Raw genomic sequence first — 26,261 nt, 5'->3', positions numbered from 1 at the left:
AGGCCATGGAATTCGGGGTGGCTCCAAAAGCCACTGCTCTCCTCTGAGCTCATAGCCATGCTCCACATTCATTTGCCTCTGGTGTACCAATTAGTATTTATATACACAGAAATTAATTTAGTTGTTTCTTGTGCAGGGTTCAACTCTCTCAGCTCCTTTCCTATTCACCACTGCCGATGTGTGCAAAATGTCCAAAATGAGTGTCATCTGCAAACTCACAAGTCACACATCCCCTTTCAAAGCATGAACAGGACTGGCCGCATTTACCAAGCCCAACAGATCCCCAGTAACTTCCCCAGAGCTCTCCTCATGCACACAGGCTGGTCAAGGGGCTTCAGGATTTTGCATAGAGAGAGGAAAAAGCCAGAGGCTCAAGAAGAGAGACTCAGAAATCACAGGCTCAGACGTGCAGAGGGTGCTTGGCCCACATCTCCTCCTGCCTCCCTACCGAGTGGAGAGCAGAGAAACTGCACTGTCCTTGCAGAAAAAAGGCCTCTGAGCTCTACTCTAAGGCACTGCAATCACATTTCTGAGAAAGGTCAGAAGCTGGCTCAGTGGGAAAGACATTTACAGACAGCATCGCTGGGGAAATAATCAGGTGCAGGGGACAGCGCTGCTTCTGGCTGGCCAGCCGGCCCTCCTTCCTTCCTCTCGTCGCTGCACTCTGACCTCCTCCAGAGCAGTTTGCGTGGCCAGTGCTCAGCACTGGCTCCAGGGATGGGCCCTTGGTCCAGGCCTGGCTGCTGCATTTTCCACCTCAACCTCCCACTCCCTCCCAGTCCTGTGAGCCCCAGTAACTGGTTTAAAGATGTTTGGGCTTGTGATCCATGCCAGGCTGAGGATATGTAATTCTGGGATAGTTGTTGAACTTAGTGGGAAACAGAAGTTCTCTTTTAGTTGTGTTTTCCAGGCAGAAGGTAAATGTAAACAGAGTCTAAATGAAAGGGCAAGAGAGAGCAAAACAGCCCGGCTGGCGGGGCTCAGGGGTTGAACATCCACCTAGGATCTGGGAGATCACGGTTCAATTCCCAGTCAGGGCACATGCCCGGGTTGCAGGCTCGATCCCCAGTCGGGGGCGTGCAGGAGGCAGCCGATCAGTGACTCTCATCGTTGATGTTTCTATCTCTCTCTCCCTCTCCTTTCCTCTCTCTGAAATCAATAAAGATATATTAAAAGAAAAAAAAAAAAAGGGAGAGAGAGAGCAAAACAGGGCAGAGAGATGGAGGGAGATGCCAAGCCTTCGTGACGTCATTTGCACACCCGGTTCCAGCTGGGTGGGAAACTAGCAACCCCTGACCTTTTTATTGCATAAGCCAATAAATTCCCTTTTTTGTTTAACTCAGTTTGAATTCAGTCTCCACTGTCCACCCAGGACGGGGAGGAGGAGAGGAAGAGGAATCCTGACCACGGCAGGGGAGAGCCGACAACAAGGCATGACCAGTGTCTTCCAGAACCTGGGCTCTGTGGGGTACTGAGGTCACACACAGACCTCTGCTGGGAGGCGCTTCACAGCGAGATCCCTGAGGCCCAGGGCTCAGTGAGGGGGGGGTTTGCGTTCAGATGCTCAGTTCCATTCTTGGCCCTAGTACCAGCTGTGTGGCCCTAGGAGGATGCTCAGTCTCTCTGAGCCTCAGCTTCCTGACCTAATCTAGAGAGTGGCGGGAATAAGCTGTGAATGTCCCAAGAGGTAAGGCAGGGGAGCCCCAGCATGGTAGCTGAAAGGGGGTGAGGCCACGCCTCCAATCAGGCTCTGCCTATACTCGCTTGGACTTTTAAATTACTCTGTTGTCCTAAAGCACTTGAGAGAGTCCTGGAACGTAAGGGCCGCGAGGACTCAAAGGCCTCTTCCTCTCTCCTAAGAGGTAATTGGTCTTTGCGGGGCGAGTGCGGGAGGGACAAATTCTCACTGGGCACAGTGGGGGGGCCTGAGATGATGGTGGGGAGGTGGGGAGAGGGAGCGTGACAATGGCACGGCGCATCTCCTGTCAGAAGTTAACTGGAAGGAATGACGTGCACAGAGGCAAGAGAGAGCAGGAGGTGAGGCAGCGAGGAGCAAGAGGGTGAGCCGCAGAGCCCTGTTAACAGGGAGCAGGAGAGAGGACACTGCAGTTGCTGCCACCTCTGGCCTGAAGAGTCCCAGATGCAGGCAGAGGGCTGGCCTGCGGTGCGTGGAGTAGGAGGAGCGGCCGCAGGGTCAGATGGGAAAGACGAGAGAACAGACATGGTAAAACCCAGATGGGATTTGCTCAGAGGCCACCAACCGGCGGCCAGCTGGCCAAATACATAGCATGTGTTTTGTTTGGCTCATTGGTTGTTTTAAAATATTATAAAATTAGTTACTAACATTTAAAAAGCTGAAGATTTCACATAAAAATCCAAATTTCTGACTTCTCAGAAGACTTGGCATCTGCCCACCTGGGGCAGGGAGAAGGCAGGCTTCTTCGCTCCTGCTGGTTTCGGCCCCGCTTGCCCCACAGCCTCCATCTCTGTGCAGACCCTGCCCCAGGTGACCAGGACTTCCCCAACCCCTGAAGGTCCTCCTTCCACCTGACACTGCCCAGCACAGGGTACTCACAAATCCCGTGGTAGATGCCCGGTTCTGGAGTGGCAACTTCGGGGACAGGGGTATCGGCTGGCAGCTCTAGTTCTGGGACCTGCACACAGTTAGGGGAGAAGCAGAGGAAAGGGGCTGATTTTAGTGATGCCCATTTGGCTGGCTAGTAAGTTTTCCTGCTACTGCTGCCCAGGTAAGTCCCTGTGTCTTTTCTTGTGTTTTCTGTCTTTGTGGAGGCTCGTGACTGGTAGTATGAACAGGCCCAGGAACCCTCATGTGTCTGAGCCCTTGTGAGAAGCTCTTACTGGTAGGGGAGGAGTCTGACACTACCAGAGAAAGACCCTATCAGTGTTTATCTAGTCAGCTAGAGGGAGGAAGGGAGGGAGGGAGGGGGGGAGGGAGGGAGGGAGGGAGGGGGGGAGGGAGAAGAAGAACTTAAGCTATAGAGAGGGGTTCTGAATCCTGGGGCCGGGGTCTGTGCATTTTCAAAGCTCCCGGTCATTCCCATGGGTAGCCAGGATGAACCACCCTTGGTCTGTAGACAGCCCAGGCGGGCTGCAACACCCCACTTCTTGGGTCTCACATATAAACTGCTCATTAGATCTCTGTATCATGAGTTAGAGTAAAAGCGCAGTCACTGCTTTACAGACAGGAAAGCTGAGGTGCCAAAGGAAGTGAAGTCCGGATCGCAGAGTTTTGGTGAGGGTAGTGTTTCAATCCCAAGGACAATCTGACCAATGCCATGGCCCAGCCCCTAGCAACAGCCTCTCCAGGCCCCAGTCCGGCTATGGGAGGAGGGTGAGGAAGGTCACTGCCCTGGTGCCCTGTGCCTTCTCTTGGCCTCCCTGGTACCCTGCCCTCCCTGAGCCTCCCATCCTCCTAGGACGACCCCTGGTGGATGCACTGACCTTAACACGCAGAAGGGTGGGTGCAGCCCTGCCACTCTCTAGAGGTGTGACCCTGATGTTGACAGTACCCCCTCCATGAGCTCAGGTTCCTCCCCTCTAAGACAAGAGAGTGGTCCCTCCCTGCCCCTCACAGAGTTGGATCTCATCAGAGGCCCTTAGAAGGGACTTCCCCATTGGGAAAACACTGGGCAAATCAAAGGCCTCATGGTCAACTCCCAACTGGAGACCCATGGATCAAATCCAGACAACAGGCATGTTTCATGGCCCACAGAAGTTTTGAAAACATTTTGAATTAGTTGCTAACATTTTTTAATTGGGAGATTTTTACATAAAAGTCCAGATATCTGGCCTCATTTGAAAAAATCAGAACAACTGTCAACACGACCTGGCAACTCCTGTCTGGGAGGAGTGGCAGCTGCTTCCCTTAGAAGTGAAGCCTCGCCCCAGGGACACCATGGAATCAACAGACCGTGTGGCCGCAATGCATGGTCATGACCTTGGGTGGCCAGACCTCTGTCCTCTGGCTTCTAGACATTCCACCTCCCCTCCACCACCCTTTCTCTTCATGGCCTTGGGGACACCCTGGAGACCTGGGGTCTCTTCACCTTCATTACTGCTCTTTCATTTGGACTGACCCTTGCCCTGAAGGTCATCTTACATTTAAGAAAATTGTCAGTTAAAAGCACAGACTTTGGGGTCCTGCATTTGAGCTCCAGCCGTGTCGCCCTCCCACTACGCACCCTAGGCACGCCCCTTAGGCTGTCTGAACCTTGGTCTCCACTCCAGTGGTTGTCAGGAGGGATTCACAGGGTTGAGTCACAATTCGCAAGCACGAAATGATTGCCGGGACTGTCATTATTTTAATTCTAAGTCTGCCCATTAAAAGCATCTCCCATCCTCCCATCGAAATGACGAGAGATCAAAACACAAACCCAGAGCAAAAACCCCGAAGACTGCCACCTCCAAACTCCAGAGATGACAGAATGGATTTCTCCTGGCTTGGATTAAAGCTTGGATACTTTTTTCACTTTAGTGAAAAAATGAAAAAATAACTAACTAAAATAAAAATCATCAGAGGATGAAATATGAGACGCAGGACAGAAGGCGAAGTAGAGGAATGGGACATGTCAAAACGGTGGCACAGCAGCTTCAAGGAGATCCATCTTCATTCTTCCTGCTCTGCTCGAGTCAGGAGAAACCTCTGGAGGCAGCCCCACCCCTCCAGCCCGCCCCACCCCGCTTCCCCACCCCTCCAGCCCCAGCCCTACCTGGCCCTGGGCGCACAGGCCGGCCTGGGTGTAGGGCCTCTCCTCCGCATCGCCGTCGGCCGTGCTGGGCCTCCTCAGAGCCTCCTCGCACTGCAGGCTGCACAGGGTCTCCACATCCACATCAAACGTCTCATCCGAGCAGAATATAGCTTCGAGAATGTCGTCATCGGTCGTGAACAAGATCGTGTCTCCAAAGTGCTCTGGGGCTGAATGGGTTACAAGGAGGACAAGGCTCAACTCACCCCAAATCCCAATGATCTGTAGATCAGGAGCCCAGAACCATTAACCTTTGTGCTATAAAACCCCAAACCACCGACAGTTCTCCATCTGTGCAGAGAGAGGTGTTGGTCTTCATACATTGGCAAGTGGATTCATGCACCGTAAGAACCACACAGATCTAAAGCAGAGACCTGATGGGAGTCAGTGCGATGGGTCCTGAGACGAAGTGTGGGGGCGCACTGGAGCAGGTGTCACCCCACACAGATTCCTGTTGACCTTTACGGGGAGGGATGGGAGCCCTGCCTGGAAAGACATGGGAGTTATGCCCCTATCCAGGAGTCTGCAGGTCTCCGAATCCCTGCCGGTCTACCTAAAGGCAGGAGAGATCCTGCACTTTACACTCCGGGGCTCCCCTTGGCTCAGGCTGAAGCTGGGCTGCCCGACACTACATCCCTGCTCAGCTTTTCCTGCCCATATCCCGCACCCCTCCCTGCCCTTGGGTTCTCCTGAGAGAGCTCCCTCAGTCAGCACCTCGCAAAAGATTCGCCCTTCTCAGGCTCAGGCACATCCCCAGCCCAGGAGTTTAAGGAAGTCAGCTCTGGTACATCCACCCTGCAGAGGTGACAAGTGGGCAGGTCTATGAAAGAGGAGAGACCCATCTGCCACTGGGTAGCCAGAGCCTCAGCACGCAGCAAGGGGCTTCAAGAACATTCTCACAGACATACTGTACCTCCCATCAGGGTCCCGGAGGCCTTGGCGATCTCCCCGTTGAAGATGCACTGTGTGTCTAACAGGATCTCCATGTCCTTCACACCGCGGAAGGAGTGTATCCGCGACTTGTTGTAATTCCAAATCCTGATCAGCGCAACGTGGCAAGGGTGCACGAAGTCGATGGAGATAGAGTGGGGCTTGCCCGGCGTGAAGGGGGCCAGCCAGACGTGCATGTCGTCCTGCGTCCTGTTCACCCCATCGATGAGGTTGGTGACCACACGAGGGTCCTTCCCATAAGCAGGTAAAATATTGATGTCAGGGGGATCTGCTTGGATGTTGGCAATTTGTACGGGCTCTCCCTTGGAACTGAATATTTCTATTCCGTTCAGGCCAACATAGTGCCTGTCCCCCCATGTAGACTTGATGTCAATGACCAAGTGCTGGCCATAGGGCAAGACAGGGATTTTAAAGTCGTCCCCATTGTCTGTGTCTATGGGGCAGTTATCCTGCCCTTGCCTGGGCGCCGGCTGCTCCTTGCAGGGTGGTGGCTGGGTGCTGTGCCGGCTGCTCTTCTGCTGCTGCAGGAACTCGTCCAGGATGTCCCCCTGGAACTCCATGTTGGAGATGCGTCCTCGGTGGGAGTGGTTGAAGGCACTGAGGGAGCTCCACGACTCGTGCAGTGTGTATTCCTGCTCGCTGCGCCACTGGGACCGTGGCATCCTGGTGGACCAGGCATCTTCTGGAAGAAAGGGCACAGGAGGGGTGAAGCCCCAGTAGTGACACGTGAGGAAGTGGGGACCCTTAGACAGTGTCTCATCCAGTGGCTCTTGGCGGGGTACAGCCGCCCTTAGGGGGTCATTCTAGAAACTGGTGAGGCTGCTCTTGGCTGTCTCAATGCCCACAGACCCTCCTGGCATGACGGGTGGGGCCAGAGATGTTAAAATCCCGCACTGCAGGGGACGGTCTGGGCACAGAGCACGGTCTCCTGTCTCACACATTCAGGCTGGCGGAAAATTGTTTCTGGTCACCCAAGCCTGGAACCTAGTTGTTTTACAAAAAGCAAAGTATTTTTCACTGTGCTGAATTTTCTAAGCATGCGGCCTTGTGCACATCCAGGGAGGCCTATCTGGCTGTATTCGAGCCTTTGCCAGAGTCTCCACTTCAAACCCACATGACCAGCACTGTGCTGCTGCGGGTGACCCGAGTCAGCAGCCCCAGGGTCTACTCCTCAGGCTACCCTGTCACTCAACTTGATCAGTGCTTTCAGAGACTGCCTAGTGACAGTGAAAGGCTTGTCAAAGGAAGTGAGATGAGAAAAAGCCAGCTATGCCATTTTAGATGTGGCCTACCTAGCGTGGGCAGCCTGCGCCGACGTGCTAATACTATCTCCCTGCTGGTGAGCAGGAAGGGCTTTTCTTTTCTCCTTTGTCACCTTATCTTCTAAGTTCCCCATGTGTATTATTTTTACAACCAGAAAAATGCTGAAACAACCCAGGTGCATTACACGGAAAGGACTTCACTTCCACATACGGCCAGATCGGCTTGGAGAGCTGAAGATGTGCCCCATGCATGTGGCGAGCAGGGGCCTGGTCCCCAGAGGGTGGCCTCTCAAGGCCCCGCTCTCTGCGTGCGCATCAAGTAGTGGCCTGTCCTGATGGCCGCACCATGGCTAAGTGCCGTCTAAGGGTGTCATCCTGGAAAAACAGCAGCTGGTGACACGGACATTCTGGTTTTTCTCCTTTCATATCAGCCGTGCCCTGCACTCCATTTTCTGCCTGTCTCCTAGGGGGCCTGGATCCATCAATTATCTCTTCTCTCCAGAATCTTCAATCACTCCTTCCCCACAGGCACTTTCCCTCTCTGCCTGCAGAGGTGCATAAATCTCTCCGGCCTGGAGAAAAGGGAAATGGCCAATCTGTGTCTCCCTCCTTCCACTGCAGCAACTGCAACCCCATCCCCACCACCCTCTCACCCCTGCAACCTGCCTCCTCTCTGTCGAGTTACTGTTTTGCCCCCTCACACTACACTTTCCCTTCTCCTAGGAACAACATCCTGGTTTTCGCTTGGGGATCCCCCCATTTTCAGGCCATTCAGATTAGGCGAATGTTGACAGCATATTTCCAAGCTGGGCTCATGTAATGAACCAAGGGAGAGAGGGGCTCTCTTTAAACTGGAGCTGCTGAGCTGGTGGAAGGTAGGTGTGCAGTTGCCTGTGGCCATCGCTGCCCTGTGTGGGCAGCCTGCCCGAGAGGGAGGCCAACGTGCAGAACAGGAGCTGGGAGATGGACTCCTGATGACATCGTTCAAGCCCTGGGATCCAACTGCATCAGAGGTCACATGCCACCCAGCTGGCATGGCTCAGTGGTCGAGGGTCGACCTATGAACCAGGTGGTCACAGTTCGATTCCCAGTCAGCGCACATGCCTGGGTTGTGGCCTCGATCCCCAATAGAGGGCTTGTAGGAGGCAGCTGATCATGAGTCTCTCATCATTGATGTTCCTATCTCTCTCTCTCCCTCTCCCTTCCTCTCTCTGAGATCAATAAAGACATATTTAAAGAGGAAAAAAAAGAAGTCACATGCCTGGTGGCTTTCTGTCTCTTCATCCACGAATCCCACAATTTCCACAGCCCTCCACGGAAAAGACCTTCTCCAGGCTCACAGGGATCCAAGCCCACAATCTTTCCTCAGTCCTCACTCCACACTAGATGTCCTAGGCCCAGCTCCTCCTGTGGCTCAGGAGAACTTGTACCACCCTTGGGCACCACCTTCCAATGCCAACAGCCCCAGAAGGTCCAGACATGTCCACTCTGTCACTTCAAAGTCCATGTGCCTAAAATGGAGTCTGTCACCACCCCCCTAAGTGGCATTATCTCTGCCACGTTGAGAACAAGGGAGATCAAAGACAATCCACTCCTCGCCCAGCTGGCCCTGCTACCTTTCTCGACCTCACCCACTCCAGCTGCACGGGCCCTCCCATTCTCTGGGCACACCAGGTCTCTTCTTATCTCAGAGCCTCTGTCCTTGCTGTGCCCTCTGCCAGGAATGCTCTTCCCTCAGATCCCCAGGTAGCTGGCTCTTGTCACCCTCCTCGTCGGAGAGGCCTGCTCTGCCCTGTTCCCTGCTGTGTCCCACTGCCTGGCACAGAACTTGGCGCAAGGAAGTGCTCAGTAAGCGCTGCCAGTAAAGGGGTGGACAGCCGGCATCACCTTCCCACCTGTGTTCAGACCTGGAGGCGGAGGGACTCCCTCTCCACCTGCCAGTTCTCCCGCACCTGTCATCTGGCACAAAAAAGACCCCAGGAGTCTCTTCCATCCTTTCTTCCAGGCCTGAGGCTTAACATCTGGCAGAAGGGGCTTCCCATATGGATCATCCATGCTCGGTTTACTGTATTTGATTTCCATGGACTGAAATGAATGGGCTGGGTCAGTCTGCAAGTGCACCGAGGAAGCAGCACCGAACGTCACGAGTCAGGGACTCAGCCTGTCTCTCCCTGCCGGGGTGTAAAGATGTGGTGCTTTCACTCCACATCTGCTTTCTGACCTCTTCTCCCCCAGATGTACTCTGGGTTTTAATAGCAGAGAGGTGCAGGCCCTCTCCTAGACCTCGCAGGTGTGACAGCAGGCTAGGGGCCTGCATTCCCCTCTGTCTGCAGGAGAACACTCTAGTCCCTGGGGGTTGGGGAGCTGCTGGGGTCAGTGCTCTGTCCTTGGTCAATACCCCCACCTGGAAATCTGAATGGGCAGCAGAAAGCTGCTGCTTAAGTCTGCAGTCAGCACAGCCTGGGAGGGATCACTGATATGAGATGATGGGACTGAAGATGAAAAACTCTTCCTGGGTTGAGACTAACATGAACTATAGAGTTCTGCACTTCAGTGTATAAAAGTCAATGGCACCACCATGAGGCATACGCTAATTGCTACTAAAATAGGACATGAAAATGTACACGGTGAGATATTACAGAGCCATGTTTATTCTCAGTGAACCGCCCTCCAGTCGTAGCTGATTGAACAAGGAGTGGACACCTGACCCGAGCTGGCCAATCAGCTTCTCCCCTGAGACTTTGGCACTGGCTGCTGGCAACAGAGCCAGAAAATTGAATCACTCTAGGGCTACAAGGCCATTTCCTGCTGTGTGCACAAAGGCAGAGAAAGCTGATCCCCCAAGAAGAGTGAGGGAAAGGGGCCTGTGGAAAGCAGAGGTAGGGCCTGGCAGCCTGGACAGACAGGGGGAAGCTTCCTTGGTGCCTGCCAGCTTTCTGGTTGCTCCTCCCAATCCCATGTGATGAGCAACTACAGTTTCCAGCTTGGGGGCCAGGAGCTCCTCAAGCATTCTCCAAATAACACCCCCGTTACTGCTCAAACTGGGCTGGCGAGGTATCATTCACCTGCAGCCAACTGACCTTGATAAAGACACTTCCGAAATGCAGATGTCATTACAATGAGACGCTCTGTTGGACAAAAGAATTTCTAGGCTGTCTTATGGTGACAATTCCAGTCCTAGGGAGGAATTTGGCAGCCATGCATTCTACCAGCACTGATGGAAGGCTCGGCTGCACCTTTCCCGAGGGCATGGCTATGGGGTCTGGCTCTATGTAATGGGTGATTTAATATTTTGAAGCAACTTTTCTTTTTATCACGTCTGGCTTAACAAGCATGACATCTTAAGGGCTCAGTTTCTTAATGTGTCACTGAGCCAAGCAGTAAAATGTCTGGACCGAAATTAAAGCGAGACAAAGTCTTCCAAACTTGGACACTTTAGAATAATGCCATCACCTCACAACTCCCAGAAGCTCTGTGGGTCTGTTTACCAGGAAAGCTCCAAACTGCCGGGCTCTTAGTGATTCAAGTGTGGATGCTGGAGCAGGACCACGTGGGTGCAAGTTCTGCTCTAACTCGTACTGGCTGTGTGACCGGAAGAGAGTTACTGAAACTTCACATTTTCTTTATCTATAAAAGGGGGCTGGCATGAGGATTAAATGAGCTCCTCTGAGTACCGTGCCTGGCTGAGGGCCTGGCTCACTGAAGCATGCCCCGTGCCAGCCACCACAGTCCCTCCTTCCCACTGTTCCTTCCACACTCGGGGGACCCACCATGAGCGAGGCACCTGGGCCTGGGGTCCCATCACAGATAACACAGTGCCTGCCCTCAAAAAACTCCTAGGTCCTCCTCTCCCACCCCACTGTCCCCAAATACCCAGAGCAAGGCTGAGTCCTGGCAGGGGTGGGCAAGGCTGGGGAGCCAGCAGGAAGACACTCAGGCCTTACGGACTTGCTCTGGTGCCCTAAGTGACACGTCAGAGTCTGAAAGAGGCCCAGACTCTTCACATTTCTATGTGTAGATGCGGCCTGAATGCAGACCTTGGGGTCTGTCTCCCAGACAATAACAGAGTAGATGCCCATGTGACTCACTAAAAAATATAGCCAGCTGACCCTTGAACACTGGTTTGAACTGAGCAGGTTCACTTATATGCGATTTTTTCCAGTAAATGCGTACAGTACTGTACACGTATTTCCTCCTCAATATCATTTTCTCAGTAACATTTCCTTTCTCTAGTTTACTGTATTGTAAGAATACCTACATGACACATACAACATGCAAAGCATGTGGTCATCAGCTGTTTGTTATTGGAAAGGCTTTCAGTCCACAGCAGGCTCTTAGTAGTTAAGCTTTGGGGGAGTCAAAAGTTATATGTGGATGTTCGACTGCACAAGGGGTTGGCGCCCCAACCCCCGCATTGTTCAAAGGTCAACTGTACACAAGTTTCACCTACAGATATGCCAAGGGGCAGAGTCACAGGCTGGGCAGTGATGACGACAACGATGATAAGCAGCAGCCAACATCTGCTGGGTGCTCTGGGTGCCAGGCACTGTGCCAAGTGCTGCACATGGATGACCTCATCCGATCCTCCCAGCACCCATGAGGCGGGTCTTATTGGCATCAGTTTACAGACAAGAGGACTGAGGCTCAGAGCGGTTTCAGGTTTACCCATGACGAGGACCGGTGGTGAGGAACCGGGATTGATGCCCAGGCAGTCCGACCGCACGCCTCGTGCTCCTCTGTGATGCAGGGTGGGGTTAAATAGAGGATCAGGGGTGAGCCCTGCCTTGGCAGGTCTGAGTGCCTTGTGGATGATAAAGGACCGACAAGCCAATGTTGGAAAAATGGCCACCACTTGTGGAGCACTTGCCACGTGCCGGGCTCTGGTGACTGTTCTGAAGTTATCATCTCACTCACCCCTCACAACACTGGGAAGGGGGTGTTCATCCATATTTTATAGACAAAGGTGCTGAGGCTCAGAGAGCAGAAGTGCCTGGCTTGCTGAGTCCCAAATCTATAAGTAACAGAGTTTGGATTCAAATGTTTTGACTCCTAGTTGCTATGCTACACTCCTTCCCAGTAGCCAAATCTGAGTGGAAATATTCAGAAGTCCAGCCTCTGGTACCCTCCTTTCAGATTCCTTAGAGATGATCTACTGCAAAGTTCACAAAGCAGGTAAGTCCTGCCAGCATACATGTATTTTCTTTTTTTGACACTCACACTGGTTTTTAAATAATCATAAGTCACCAATGCTGAAAATAAGAATATTCTACATTTCTGATTTCTCTTAATGAAGGGGAAAGGGAGATCCAACACACTGGCCTTGCATTCCTGAAAGTAGCCTGAATGAAGTAGCAGCTGCCCTCTTTAGTTAGGCTTGTGTGCTCCAGTTAGCCACAGTCCTCACCACTCCCTAATGTCCTTCCAAAACCCAGGCAAGAGTCAATTGCTATTTATCATCACACTTGTGTTATTTTTCTAACAGTACAGTTAAGAATAAAGTGAAGTAATTAGAGACCAGTGTCTCTATCAAAGGTGGAATAACCAAGTTTAGACTCGAAAAGCCATGTATTTAAAGAAAAAGTGAACAAAGGGACGTATCTTGGTGGCAATGACAAATATATCTATAAGTTTAACATGCAAAGTATGTCTTGCCCAATTCACTCATTGCTGCCACCCCTGTGGCTCCTGAGAGAGTAATTTGTGACCCAAAGCGAGAAGAACCCCTCGCTTTGCCGATAAGGAAACTGAGGTCCAGGGAGCAAAGTGGCCTGGTGCCAATGAGCAGCCACCCGCAGGGATGATGGCCCCCAGTCAGACCCTTCTCGAGCTTACCTCTGCCTGCGGGCCAGCCATCACCGTGACCGCTGCTGAGGGCGTCCTTCTTCGGGCCCCTCCTCCCACTAGCAGGGCGCTCCCTGTTGGAGGGCTGGTCAAAGATGTCAAAGTCATCCCTGCAGACTCTGGGGGTCACCCTCTGGGCTCTCTCCCCTGAGAAGGCATTCCAGCTGCCAGCCCGCCCTTGCTCATGCCTGGGGCCTTCATCCCCGGCCTCTGCAGGACCCTCGCCAATGCCATCCTCGGGCAGAAGCCCATCTTTCCAGTCTAGTGGCTTCTCAGGACTCAGCCAGGGGGGTTTGGGCTTCCTGCCTCCCTGCTTCCTGCCTTTCCCAGTGCAAGAGGGCTGCAGCCAGGCCGGGGTTTTCCCTGGCGGCTCAGAGGCCTTTCTGCCTGCGAGGTTTTCCAGCTGCTGAGTCGGGGAGAGCTCCAGGTCAGGCAGGGGGCATTCCGCAGGGGGCCCTGGTGCAGGAGCACTGGGCTCGCAGCCCACCGCGGCTGGGGCTGCTAACACGCTGCAGTCGGCCTCTAACTTAGGCAGACTGTCTCTCATGCAATCAGGAGAATTCATCCTTTCACCAAATAAAGTTCCCGGTGAAGAAACCGCCACATCCACGACTGCTCCAGCTGGCTGCAAGCAAACGATGCTGAGCTCTGTGCCCCCATCTGTGTCGGCCATCGCGCGGGCACCGCCGCTGTCTTCTGAGTGGGCATCCGTTTCATTCTCCGTTCCCTCCGCCTGCTCACCTTTCAGGCTGACCAGGATGCTCTGGGCAGCAGGGGCCTCCCCACCTCCTTTGTCTAACTGGCCATCAAAGATGAGGTTTTTGTTGACATAAAGCTTCACATTCTTGGCACCAACGTCAAGATCCTGAAAACACAAAATTTAACAGAACGGAGATGCGTGATGTCAGACTGATGCACCAGGTTTTGAAAGTGGAAGATAGAAGATTGTGGAATGCTAGAAACGTGTGCTTCTCAAGCCTCGGCACTGGGGGCGTTAAATAAGGCTCAGTCTCATTTCTGTGTGAAGCTTACACACTCATAAATCAAAGGATGTTCACAGAGAGGCGGCCTCCACAGTCTCTGTCACTGGTACCTCCTGCTGGGACATCTGTAATGGCCTGCTAATTGGTCTCCCTGCTTCCTGTCTCTGCTGCTCCAACCTCACTTCACGTTGCCACTGGAGGTAATTTCCTACCAGAGCAGATCTGGCCCTGTTAACACCCCTCCCCCCCAGACCCTCAGGTCTTTCCACTGCCTACAGCAGCTTTCATTACAGGCCGGTTCCTGGGCCCTCGGCAGCAGACAGGCCTGACATGAGCATCGAAGGCAGGCTCCCTGGCTCAATGGGCGTCCTGAAAGCAGAGCCCAGACAAGGACTGAGTGCAGGCAGCTTATCAGGTAAGGTGCTCACTCCCAGGAGGGAGTGGGAGAGTCAGACAGGGACAGAGGAAACCCCAGGAAGGTATCTGAGCTGGTCACTGCTATAGGCGACTGGGGCTCCATTCCGCCAGGGCGCTCCTAGGAACCCACAGAAGATACCTCAGTGTCCCTCCAAAGGTGGAGGCGGGGGCGTTATCTATGTGCTCCCTTCCCTGCTGTTGAAGGTTGCTCCTGGGGACACTGTGGCTTCGGAAAGCCCCCACCCCCAGCAGAAAGGCAGAGAGTGGAAGCACCGGAGCGCTGCCTGTCAGCCTGCTCAGCTGCCCCACCTGGGCCGCCCTGCAGTCAGGGGGCCCGGGGGGGCCCTGTGGGCACTGCGTGTGTAACGGTTCTCCAGGTGATTCCTCTGCACAGGATTGTGGAGGCCTCAGGCCAATGGGATGCATTCTGAACCCCTCAGCTAGGCTTCCTGTCTCCTCCCCGCACCCACATACCATGCAGGTATTCAACAGTTCTTCGTTAACGCTGAAAACGAAACCACACCTCCTCCTACTGCCCTGCTATCTATTCTTCTTTACATAAAAACATTTTTAAAAAACAGCTTTATCGAGGAATATAATACATACCTCATACAGTAAACAGTACATTTTTACCGTGTATAACTTGGTAAGTTTTAACGCATGTGTACACCCATGAAATCCTCTCCCCAATCAAGATAATGAACACATCACCCCCAAAGTTTCCTTGCATCCCTGGGTAATCCCTCCTCCCCTTTAACCTCTACCCCCAGGCAACCAACATCAGCTTTCTGTCACTTTAGATTAGTTTGCATTTCCTTTTTAAATAAAAGGACTTGTGCACTATGCACTCCTCTTGGCCTGGCTTCTATCATTCAGCATTATTACTTGAAGAGTCATGCATGTTGTCTGAATTAATAGTTTTATTCCTTTTTTTGCTGAGGGCTACTTCATCGTTGGGGTACCCCACCATTTGTTTGCCTTGACAGCAGACCCTTCGGGTCACTGCCCTGGCTGCGCACCCCCCCCCCCCCCCCCCCCGCCTGTGGCCCTGCCCCACTGCAGTCAGGCCGCTGCCTCCATCTCTATGTGGAGCCCACCTTGCCAAGGGCAGACACCTGGGGCGAGGAACTTCCCCGAGTGCCTGGGACAGTTCTAGTTTACTCCTGTCTTCCTGGATAATCACTGATAGAAGCCTCTTTCCACTCTCAGATGTGTCCTGGTTGGACAGTCAATTTGGGGGTCCAGCAGGTGCCAGGTCCACAGGGAACTCAGTCCTCAGGCAGAGCAGCTGCAGCAGTATCCGTGCAGTCGGCTGCTCCTCCTGAGTGGGTTTCCTTCCCCGGGCTTCCAGGCTCTGCCCTGGGCTGGTTTCCTCCTGCCTCAGCTGCCCAGCCTGGCTCCTCTGCGGTTCCTCTTCCTCAGCTGGGCCTTGGATGGCTGGTCGACCCTGGGCCTCCAGATTTCCTGCACTCTCTCACTAGGTGGTCTCATCCAGGCCCAAGGACCTAAATACCATCTTTGTGTTGACGACTCCTGATTGTTTTAATCTCAACCCTGACCTCTTCACTAAGCCCCTAGTGACCACATAACCCCTCTTCTTGGATACCCAACAGGTGTCTCAACCTTAAAATGCCCCAAACAGAATTCTTAACTAACTTTTCTCAAGCCTAGTCTCCTCCCATCTTAAAAACGGCTGCACCATTCAATTGGTTGCCCAAAACCCAGGAGTCCTCCCTGATTCCTCTTGCTTTCTTACTCACATAGCCAGGGTCCAGAAGTCCCACAGCTCTAACCTCTAAAACCCCTTCCGGATCTGACCTCTCCTCCCTGCATGTGCTGCCTCCTTGCCGGGCCACCATCATCTCTCCAAGCAGCACTACAGTAACCTTCTAATTGGTTCCTCTACTTCTACTCTGCACTGTCACTGCGGCCCTACCCCAGACACATGCTTCATTTTCTTTTCTTTTTTTAATATGTTTTTACTGATTTCAGAGAGAGGAAGGGAGAGTGAGTGAGAGATAGAAACATCTATGATGGGGATTGCACCCACAACCCAAGCATGTGCCCTGACCCGGAATCGAACCGTGATCTCCTGGTTCATGGGTCGAAGCTCAACCACTGAGCCATGTCGGCTGGGCACACACTTCATTTTCTATAGATCAGCCAGTCTATCTTTTTAAAACAACTTATCAGGTCATGGCAGCCCCCTGCTTAAAATCCCCGTGATTTCATTCTACACATAAATTCCACCCCCCTTCAATGGCCAGTAAGGCCCACCAATCTGGCCCCTGCTCCTGGCCCCTGTCACTCTCTCCTCCCTCCACTCCCAGCACACTTGTCTGATTGCTGTTCCCTGATCCTGCCAACTCACTCGCACCTCGGGACCTGCACACCTGCCGGGAATGCTGTTCCCAGATACCTGCAAAGTTGGCTCCCTCTTGTCTTCAGAGAGATCTTCCTGGCCCTCTCTCTAGAGCAGCCCCTCGCCACTCCATCCCCTCTATTCCATCAGCCTGTTCTATTTCTTCTTGTCTCTGAAATGGCCTTATCAGCTTTTTAAGTTATTCATTGTCTCCCAACTTAAAGTTAAGCTCCACACCAGGGGCCCTTGTCCAATCTTGTCCAAGGGCCCAGCTGGTACCTGGCACACAGTAGGTTCTCAACAATTACTTGGGAATCATAAGTGAATGAACACAAGAATTTTTCTCCCAGGGCAGCACTGCTCTCTAACAATGTTCTGAGAACAGCCTGGCCAGAAAAATGGTCACCTGTTGGTTTCATTCCCAGGGCATTTTCCATCTGGCTTTGGCTTCTGATCTGCTCTTGGGAAGCAGGATCCGAGACCCCATCTATACTTACTCCCCCCTTAACCTTCCTGACAGCTAGGTGAGTAAGCTCTAACTACATTTCTGGTTCACCAGGTCATTGCCGTGGAGGCTTCCGTGGCAACTGGGAACGAGACCCCCCAAGCCCTTGTAGAGCACAGGACTCGGCTTCGGTCATCCAGTTTCGGGATGGCAGCTATTTGCCGACTGTCAGGAAAGTCGATTCTCAAAGCACCGCTTTACGTGTTTATACGATGTGCTCCCTGTTTAGCAGAGGCGCAGAGCAGGTGCGTGATGCGCATTAATCAGGAAACAGCCGTCTGAGAAGGACAGCAGGGGCAGCTTTCAACGGCCAGTTCTGCAAAATTACTGCCACGGAAACATCTGGCGAGACAGAAACACTCATTTACAGAGGAGGTGAGGCCTCCAGGCCAGCAGTCACGAGGTGGGCATCCTGGCTTTCATAACGGAAGTCTGGTGTCCAAAATGTGTTTGTCCCCCATTCATGAACAGTCTGGAGGGCCATCTAACCTCTAGCCGTCTGCTGCTTGGCTCTCACCAGGACATCTGGCTGAGAAGGGACAGAGTGAGGGAAGCAGGCTAGGGCAGGGGGCAACCGCCAGTGCCCACAGGGCCAGGCAGGTAGGAGAGAGGTAGGCCAGGGAGGAAACCACGGGGAGTGGTGGGGGTCGTGGGGAGCTGGGAGGCTCCTGTCCGGCCTGATTGTCCTCCTCTCTGCAGTTTCCAACAGTCTGCAGGCCAAATGAGCTATATCTGTGGGCGGGTTTGCCCCGAGGATCACCAGAGTGGGATCCCAGGGGGGAGCACGCAGTAGTAACTTCTCGGGATGCCAAGTGTAAAAAATAAAAGGCTGCGCTGTCCCACACAGTCCTCAGAGCAACTCTACAAGGTGGGCATTAGGGCCCATCTTAGAGATGAAGAAACAGGTCACACAGCAGGTACGAGGTGAGCCACTCTGGCTGGCACCCCTGAGGTCTCGCTGCTGCCTCCCTTCGGTTAAGCTAGACCAGGAGAAGGCCTGTCTGGGGCCACTGGCAGAACCACCCGCACCTAGCAAAACTCGGAGCCCCACTGACCCTTTTTAATATTCCCCGCAGACCAGCCCTCTGCTACCCACACCCTGGCTCCCTCCTCGGTCCACAAAGGCAATTGCCGTGGGCACTGGGTGGGGGCGCGTGGGCGCATGCTGTGTCCTTCCAGGCTTTTCCTACATAATCCTCACAGGTGCTGCTAGAACCATGAAGAGATGAGTGTGTGCCCGGTGGAGAAACCAGGGCGGGGGACTTGGCAGGTCCACACCCCCGGCACCCCACAGTAAAGCTCGGTATTGGGGATTCTCTTGCTCCTAAATAACCAGCCTGCTTCCTGCTTTCCAATAACCAGGACTCGGTCCTGGCGTGCGTGCGTGTGTGTATGTGTGTGTGTATCCCCTTGTTTCCTTGGTGCTGAGAGTTTCTTCTTGTTTAATGAGTTACTATTATGCCTTTCTTGACACTCTCCTGAAGTCCTTCTGCAATGGATTTTCAAAGGGACACTTGGAAACTCAGTGGCGCAGAGGAAACAGGAACATCTTTCCTGGCCCACTTCCTGACTTTTCCTTCCTTACAGTTGACCAGGACCATTCACGTGGAGACAGTAAGGCAGTTTTAATACAACAATATGAATGTTATTTCCATTTATTGACTTGGCCAGGACACCTTCCTCCCTGGCCTGGCGTCCAATGACATGCATCCTCCAGTGAGCAACGAGCTGCCCGGCAAAGACCGACAGGCGGTTCCATTGTGACAACCACCCAAGCGAGGTGTGGTCTTGGCACTCACAAGGCACTTTCCCTCATCCAGAGACAAACACCTGCCTTATACACAGCTGACAAATCCCAAAGAAAACCATTTGCAGCAGAGCACTGGCTGGGCCTAAATGCCGAGCGCCAGGGAATGCCCATTACAGCAAAGCCTTTGTGTGTGCAAGTTTGACCTCATTCATGCACAGCCTGTGAGGCCACACTCTGGTGTCCCACACTCCAGCGGCTCTGTCACTGACTGGGAGGGAGAATACAAGCTACTGGCCCTTGCCCGGCAGTGCTGACTCAGGAACAGGAGGGCCCTGGGGCGGTGGGCTGATTGGGAGACTTACCCTGACCTTCAGTTTATCAGGGCAAGGGGGGCTTTGGGAGTGAGCTGCTGCTGCCCAGAGAGCTACTCACGGGCTTCGGGACCTGGCTCAAGGGCTGACTCCTCCAGAAAGCTGTGGTCCTCCCGGTGTCCCCCTCCCTCTTCCTCATGCCGAGTCAAGGGTCCCCCTCTGGGCTCTCAGAGTTGGGCTTACAACCTGGATTTCTGCACTTGTTACCCGAGGAGTGCCCAACATCCAAGCCTGCCTTCACCTGGATGGACATCTTCAAGGGTGAGGGCAGGCCCATTCCTGTCTATATGGAGGCCTAGTTCGGGGAACTAAACTTGCTCCTTCCTAGAGCATCTGAACTTGAATGCTGTCTTATGGGGAGAAGACCTCAATGGCCTTTTACCTGTCCCTTGGGAGAAAGACCAATGAAAACCATTCTTTGTGATCTAGAAACTAGAAAACGACAATGAGACACTGGGACACCTAACAAGTAACATTTAATTTACTACATGCTGGACTCTGGGCCAACCACTCGGATATCCCCCACCCCTAACATCAGAGACTCAGAGGACAGTGGGTGTGGATGGGACCTAACAGACAGGGCCACTAGCTGATGGCCCTACAGTTGAATCTATACTGGTTTGGCCCATGGAGCAGTTAAAAATTCCAGAACTAGTTGATAATATCTAAAAATTGGGAGCTTTCACATAATAATGTGCATTTCTGGTGTCTCCTGAAAATGTAGGCCACCTGGCATCATGGCCAGTGCTGACCTGCTGAGTGATGGCTGCCCCAGGCAGGGCACAGCTCTCCAGTGACCATGGTCTCTCCATGGAAAGGCAGGACTGTGTGGTTGGTGCCAGACTGCCCGAGGGTGAAGTGCGCACCAGCAAATTCCTCATCTCTAGCATGGAGCTGACTACAGTACCATCTCATAGGCAGCCATGTGGAATAAGTGAACTGAGATATGCAAAGTCCTCTGACCACTGCCTGGCACATAATATGTGCTCAAGGAACGTGAATTACCTTCACTGTCTTGTACCCAACCCATTGCCTGGATGCATGTACCTGCCAAGCCTAGCTGCTCAGGCTAGCGTGGCCCAGAGACTCCTGCTCCCCTGAGGTCTGGTGCAGCAACCTCCCCAGTTCCTGGTGGAGGCTGGCAGCAGGCCCAGAAAGAACCCCATGCTCCATGGGGTGGGGCCCAGAGCTATTCTCGCTGCCTTAGGTCAAGACTCCTCTAGATCTGGTCTGACCCCAGCACACAATTCTGCAATTTCATTCAATCCAACAAATACCACATGGGCCCTTTTAGGGTCCTGGCCTGTATGGGATGCAAAAGAAGAAAGCAAGTCCATGCTAAGGGGGCCAGGCCTCAGGGGAACAGGGGTCCTGGGCATGCTAGCCCTGAGCAACAAGGCTTGGGAGGTACATACACCCAGGCAGTGGGTTGGGTACAAGACGGTGATGGTAGCTCACGTTTCTGGAGCACACATTACGTGCTAGGCAGTGCTCAAAGGACTTTAGGTATATCAGCTAATTTGTTAAAGGGTCCCCTGAGCAAGGGGTAGCAAACTCAAATGCTGAGGCACCACAGTTGTGGGGGGCATGGTGACTGTGGTGAGCTGGAGAACAGCGCACACCCACAGGTCCAGAGTGGGCAGGGGCCACTTGGCTCCAGACAGTGGATGCCATGCTGGGAGTGCTGCCAGCTCATCAACAGCCAATTTTCCAACGTTGTCAAATGTTTCATATGCTGTATAACACTGTAAGGGCCAAGCAGAGTACATCTGCAGGATGGATTTAGCCAGGGGCACCTGTTTAGGACATCAGAGGCTCAGGAAGCAGGCACACCCTAGGGAAGCAGTGACTTGGTGCCCACAGGGTGTGGCCAGAGATCACCAGAAGGGGCCCGGGCAGGATAGGGTGTGCGGAGCTTGTGTGTGAAGACAGACTTAGCAGAACCTTGACGTTGCCAAAGGCAGGTGTCTAAGAGAACGGGCTGGGCACTCCAGGTGCTGGGAATGGCAGGAGCAAAAGCATAGAGGAGAGAAGACTTTTACAGGGACCAGAGGGAGAGAAAAGTTGCCTAAGTCCTCCAGGAGGGAGGAGCCACGGAGCTGGTGCTGGGGTACGAGAGCAGAGGAGTCAACAACACGTGTGTCTGCAGGGTCCAGGGGAGCATCACAAATGGGAGAGGTAATAAGGTGTAAGAACAGCTGTGCCGCTGCATCCAGGGGACAACAGGGGAGGTGGGGACAGTGACGCTGTGACTCAGCTCGACCTAAGCTTCCAGGTGTGCACGTAGCCTGGTGTCACCAGACCTTCCAGTTTCTCAATAAAAAGAAAAAAATCTACATTGTCAGGTAAAGCCTCCTGATATGTAAATATTGGCAATTAATTAAAAGAATTTTGGAAATGCCTCATGAGCCAACTGAAATCTGTCTGGAGCTGCCATCAGAGGGCCAGGCACAGCCTCTGCGTCATGGTTTTCCCAAGATGCACTGGGCAGCACCTGCTGGCAGCGGACTGTGGCTACCCCAAGGTGCTCTGCAGTGTCACCACACTGGCCCCACTGAACTGTGACTTGCTGTCGATCCCCCGGTCCCTTCTGCCTGAGAGTGAGCTTGAGGGAGCAGCCAGCGCGTCTGATTGCCGGTCCCAAGCCTGGGCGATGGACAGGCCTCTGCTGTGAGACGGAGGCGCTGAGCAGATAAGCGAGTGGCGTGGGGCAATTCCCCCCCAAGTATTTATCCAAATGAAATGAAGTCACTGTCCTGAAAAGATATCTGCACTCCCACGTTCACTGCAGCATTATTTACAGTAGTCAAGACGTGGAAACAACTTAAGTGACAGAGGAATGGATCAAAAAGGTGTGATACAGCCCAGCCGGTATTTGCTCAACGATTGAGCGTCGAACCGTGGACCAGGCAGGCATGGCCAGGGCACGAGCCTGAGTTTCGGTCTTGTTCCCCACGTGGGATGTGCAAGAGGCAGCCGATCAAGGATTCTCTCCATCATTGGTGTTACTATCTCTCCCTCTCCTTGCCTCTCTCTGAAATCAATAAAAGCATTAAAAAGATGTGATACATAATATGCATGTATATACTTATATATATATAGACATATACATGCATATATACACTATACACAATATGGAATATTATTCAGGCATAAAAAAGAAATCCTGCCATTTGCAACAACATGGATGGACCTTGATGGCTTCCTGAGTAATAAGTCAGACAGAGAAAGACAAATACTGCATGATCCCACTTATATGTGGAAGCTTAAAAAAAACTGAACTCATGTATACAGAGAAGAGATTGGTGGTTGCCAGAGGCAGGGTGTGTGTGGGGAGGGGCGGAAAAGTGGGTGAAGGTGCCCAAACGGCACGAAGTTCTAGTTATAAGACATGTAAGTCCTGGGGTCACTATAGCTAATAATATTACATTATATATTTGAAAGTTGTTAAGGGAGTAGATCTTAAAAGTTCTCATCACAAGAAAAAACATTTTTGTAACTGTATGGTGATGGATGTTAACTAAACTTTTTATGGTAATCATTTCATAATATATACATATATCACATCATTACACTGTATACCTAAAACTAATACGATGTTATATGTTAATTGTATCTCAATTACAATAAATAATAAAATGAAATGCAGATTCTGAATAGCTGCATTTCAAGTCCTCAACAGCTGCCCTGGCTAGTGGCTCCTGTCCTGGTCAGGACAGGATGTGGCATCTTGTTAGTAACACTGCAGAAAGTTCTACTGGGCAGCGCAAGCCCAGACCACCGTGACGTGTCACAGAATCATGCCACCAGGGAAATCTAGCATCCATTCATTCCTTTATGCATGCATGCATTCATTTATTCATTCATCATAAGCTACTTATTAAGCACATTTCTGTGCATAAAATGCACCCCTGGGTGCCCGTCCTGCCTCACTCACTGTTGCAGCCAGGCTGGCAGTGACATCCAATGGTGATGTGGGTGAAGATGGTGGCAGTGTGACTGTTCTACTGAAGGGGGGGTAGCATGGAGCAGGTAACTAACAGGTTGTTATAAGGAAAATAGGTGGGTGGTGGGGAGCTGCTGGGAGCCCACTTTTTGGATGGGTTATTACATACTGTAAAAGGGAGACTATTGGTTCCTTCCTCCCAACAGACGTTGCTCTGCAGGGGAAGCAGAGCTGAGAAAACCGGAGAAAAACGAACAGACCTTCCAAGCTTCAGTTCCCTTCCAAGCTCTGTCACTTACAGCTCACTAGCTGGGCAAGTCACTTAGTCTGGGGAATGTCAAAAATCGTGACAAGCCCATTACCAACCACGCCCTCCTCCTGAGCCCAAGGCAGACGTCACGAATCACTCAGGCACCTTTTCCTTGATGAACTAGAAGGAAGGTTCCAGGTCTTTCCTAAGACAGGCAGCCATTTCCAAGCAGAGGGAGCAAAAGAGACCCAGTCTATGTGCCCCGTGGGACCTCCCTATGCAAGTCTGATTCCTATCTACACGGGGGGGGGGGGGGGGGTGCTGACACCACCTCCCTGCGGAACTGCTGGGGGTTCACCGGGATGACTCATTTGCTCACGCCTGAATCGTCACTGAGCGCATCACGCCTGCCTAGCATGCAGCGCTGGAGAGGACAGCTGTGACGCACAGACATCTGCCCGATGGCGCGATGGATCCTAGCCTCCGTGTCCTCACTGTCCCCTCCGGGCCCTCTCCTCTGGGCCAGGCCACACTCCCCTAAGCCCTTGATGAGGGGAAAGGTGCCCATGAAAGTGGGCCTGAGCTTATTTTCTAGCAATTTCTTTCCCTATATTCTAAAGAAGCCGTGGCTGGGTCAGCTCCCCACTTCTAACTTTTCCTCCTTGGATTTCCATGCACAACTCACTGTATTAACAGGCTGAGCTGTATTTTCTGTAAACTCCCATTTTATCTCCTCTAAAATGCACAGGAAGAGCACTCTGCAGAGAACGTGACCTCAAGCCAACCCAGTGGCCTTCGTTTGTGCTTTCTGCCACCCGGTGGATTCTGGCAGCAGATGGGTGGGGTGCCCCGGCCGGGACTGCAGCCCTCCACACTCCACTGTGTGGGAATGCCTAGCGCCTCCAATCCCCCAGCCAGCGGCTCTGCGAAGCGCCCAGCGCCACCCTGATGTCCCGCTCCGCCCTCATGTCCTCAGCACACAGGGAAGGCTGCGTGCAGGTTCAAGAGGCATGCCTCAGCCCCAAGGAATGAAGCTTAGCCGCTCTGTAATCCACCACAGAAAATCCGCTTTTCTTGGCCTGAGATACATATTCAATGACGCGGCAGAGGGACAGGCCCCCAGCAGCCAGCGCTGCCTCATCCCCCGTTCCTGAAGAGGCTGGGACGCCACCAGGAGGCACCAGCAGGCTCGGGCGTGAGGACGCGGCCCTCGATGCAGGTGTGCGCTGTGGCCATGCAGGGCTAGGGCTGCACTCGGGGTCTGGGGACAGCCCCCAAGCGCACAGGGAGCCAAGCTGGCCTGTGGGGCAGAGGCCGCTGACACTCCCACGGGAACTTCCTCAGTTATTCCAGTGGTCTGGACTCGCTCTTAAATTTTCACTTTAGGTATTTGTTTTTAAAAACTGGAAAACAGGAATCAGAGGCAGCTTTTTGCTACCTCTCTGAGCAGCGTGCAGCGTCAAGCATGAACAGAGCCCTGTCAGCCTCCAGGTCCCAGAGCCTCGCAGATATTTGTCACTAGGTGGCTGCTGGCTGGGAGAATCCGCAGGAAGCAGTGGGGAAGGGAAGACAGGAAGGAGGGGAAGCACAGACCCCCCTGGCTGATCCCCAGTCTGCCTCTAACCTGCTCATGACCTCGAGTCAGTGTCCTAACGCTTTACTCTCAGTCTCTCATCACGATATCAAAAGGGGGAAGACAACTGCTTATCACTCCTGGGAATGAACCGTTCATTCATTCTACAACCATGCATTTCTACTTTGAACAGAGCGGTGGTGGAGACGACGCAGGCCCTCCTCCCAAGAGGCCCCGGTACTGTGGGGGAGGCAGGCATCGATCCTAGCACAGGGTGACGGGACATATTCGTGAGGTGCAGAAGTAGCGCAAGGGTCAGGCTGGCTTCCTGGAGACAGTGACCATCTAGGTTTTTAAGGAGTGTGATCCAGAGGCAGGCATGTTGAGTTGAGCAGGAGGGGAGGGGCCATGGAGGTTAGTTGAAGAGTTCAGGTATGTGCTCCTTCAAGTACCTTCCCTGACCTCTTCCAGCCTGAGGCAGGCCCCCTCCAACGTGCCCCAGGGGCAGGCAAGCTCCAGCCCAAAGATGAGTTCGGTTTTAACCATATAGTGGTTTCAAAAGAATTTAAATTATCTACTGACATTCACAAACCAGAAAGGCTCATAGCAAAATCTGATTCCCAGCTCCCTGGAAATGCTCCGAAAACCCAGCAGCGCTGGATGGCATTCCTACATGGCAACCATTAGTTCAAGCTCAAAAGTGGCCTGTTCTTGCAGTCTGCCACACTCCCCACCATGCCCTAGTACCCCTCTAATAATATTGAGTCTGAGTTCAGAATGGGGTCCCATTTATCATCTTGCCTGTCCTATCACTTCCCTTATAGCAGACTGGAAAGGAAAGTAGAACAATTTTCATCCCCATGTCTATCATAAGGACAGGATGTAGGGAGTAGTGGGAGAGCAGAGGAGAGGAAGGGTAGCAAACTGCAGAGCAGGGCCCACGCGCAAGGAACGCTAGTGCACGCGGGAGCTGGCTGGACACGCTGAAGCTTGGGCTGCCCTAGGCCCGCGCAGTCAGACCTTGCATTTTAGCAAGGTCCCTCGGCAGCTGTTGTGGACTGCAGTTTGAGAAGAGCTGGCTAAGTGGATGGGCCTGCAGTCGACTGCAGGGGTTCAAATTCTCACTCTGACGCTTACTGGCTGTGTGACTTGGGGCATGTTACATAACTTCTCTGTTAAAATTGTTTCCTTAATTGTTAAAACTGAACCTCAGTTGTTATTTTTCCAGTTCTCCCAAAGGGTGGCCTGATTATACTTCCCAAACCTCCAAGCAGAGACTCTGCT

At 52.8% G+C, this 26,261-nt stretch overlaps 1 protein-coding gene across 1 annotated transcript in view; it reads right to left on the bottom strand.

Moving 5' to 3' along the window:
* The window catches only part of KATNIP (katanin interacting protein), a 175,237-nt gene that overhangs the window by 17,758 nt on the left and 131,218 nt on the right, over positions 1-26,261 (bottom strand). The window contains exons 16-19 of the mRNA XM_016216235.2: positions 12,812-13,685; positions 5,680-6,399; positions 4,731-4,936; positions 2,576-2,654 (exon numbers count right to left, since the gene is read on the bottom strand). Coding sequence (XP_016071721.2) covers positions 2,576-2,654; positions 4,731-4,936; positions 5,680-6,399; positions 12,812-13,685 — 1,879 coding nt within the window. The remainder of the gene's footprint in view (positions 1-2,575; positions 2,655-4,730; positions 4,937-5,679; positions 6,400-12,811; positions 13,686-26,261) is intronic.

Source organism: Miniopterus natalensis, chromosome 3, assembly GCF_054644295.1.
Source record: "Miniopterus natalensis isolate mMinNat1 chromosome 3, mMinNat1.hap1, whole genome shotgun sequence".
Taxonomy (NCBI): domain Eukaryota; kingdom Metazoa; phylum Chordata; class Mammalia; order Chiroptera; family Miniopteridae; genus Miniopterus; species Miniopterus natalensis.
This window is presented reverse-complemented; position numbering and strand designations above follow the sequence as displayed.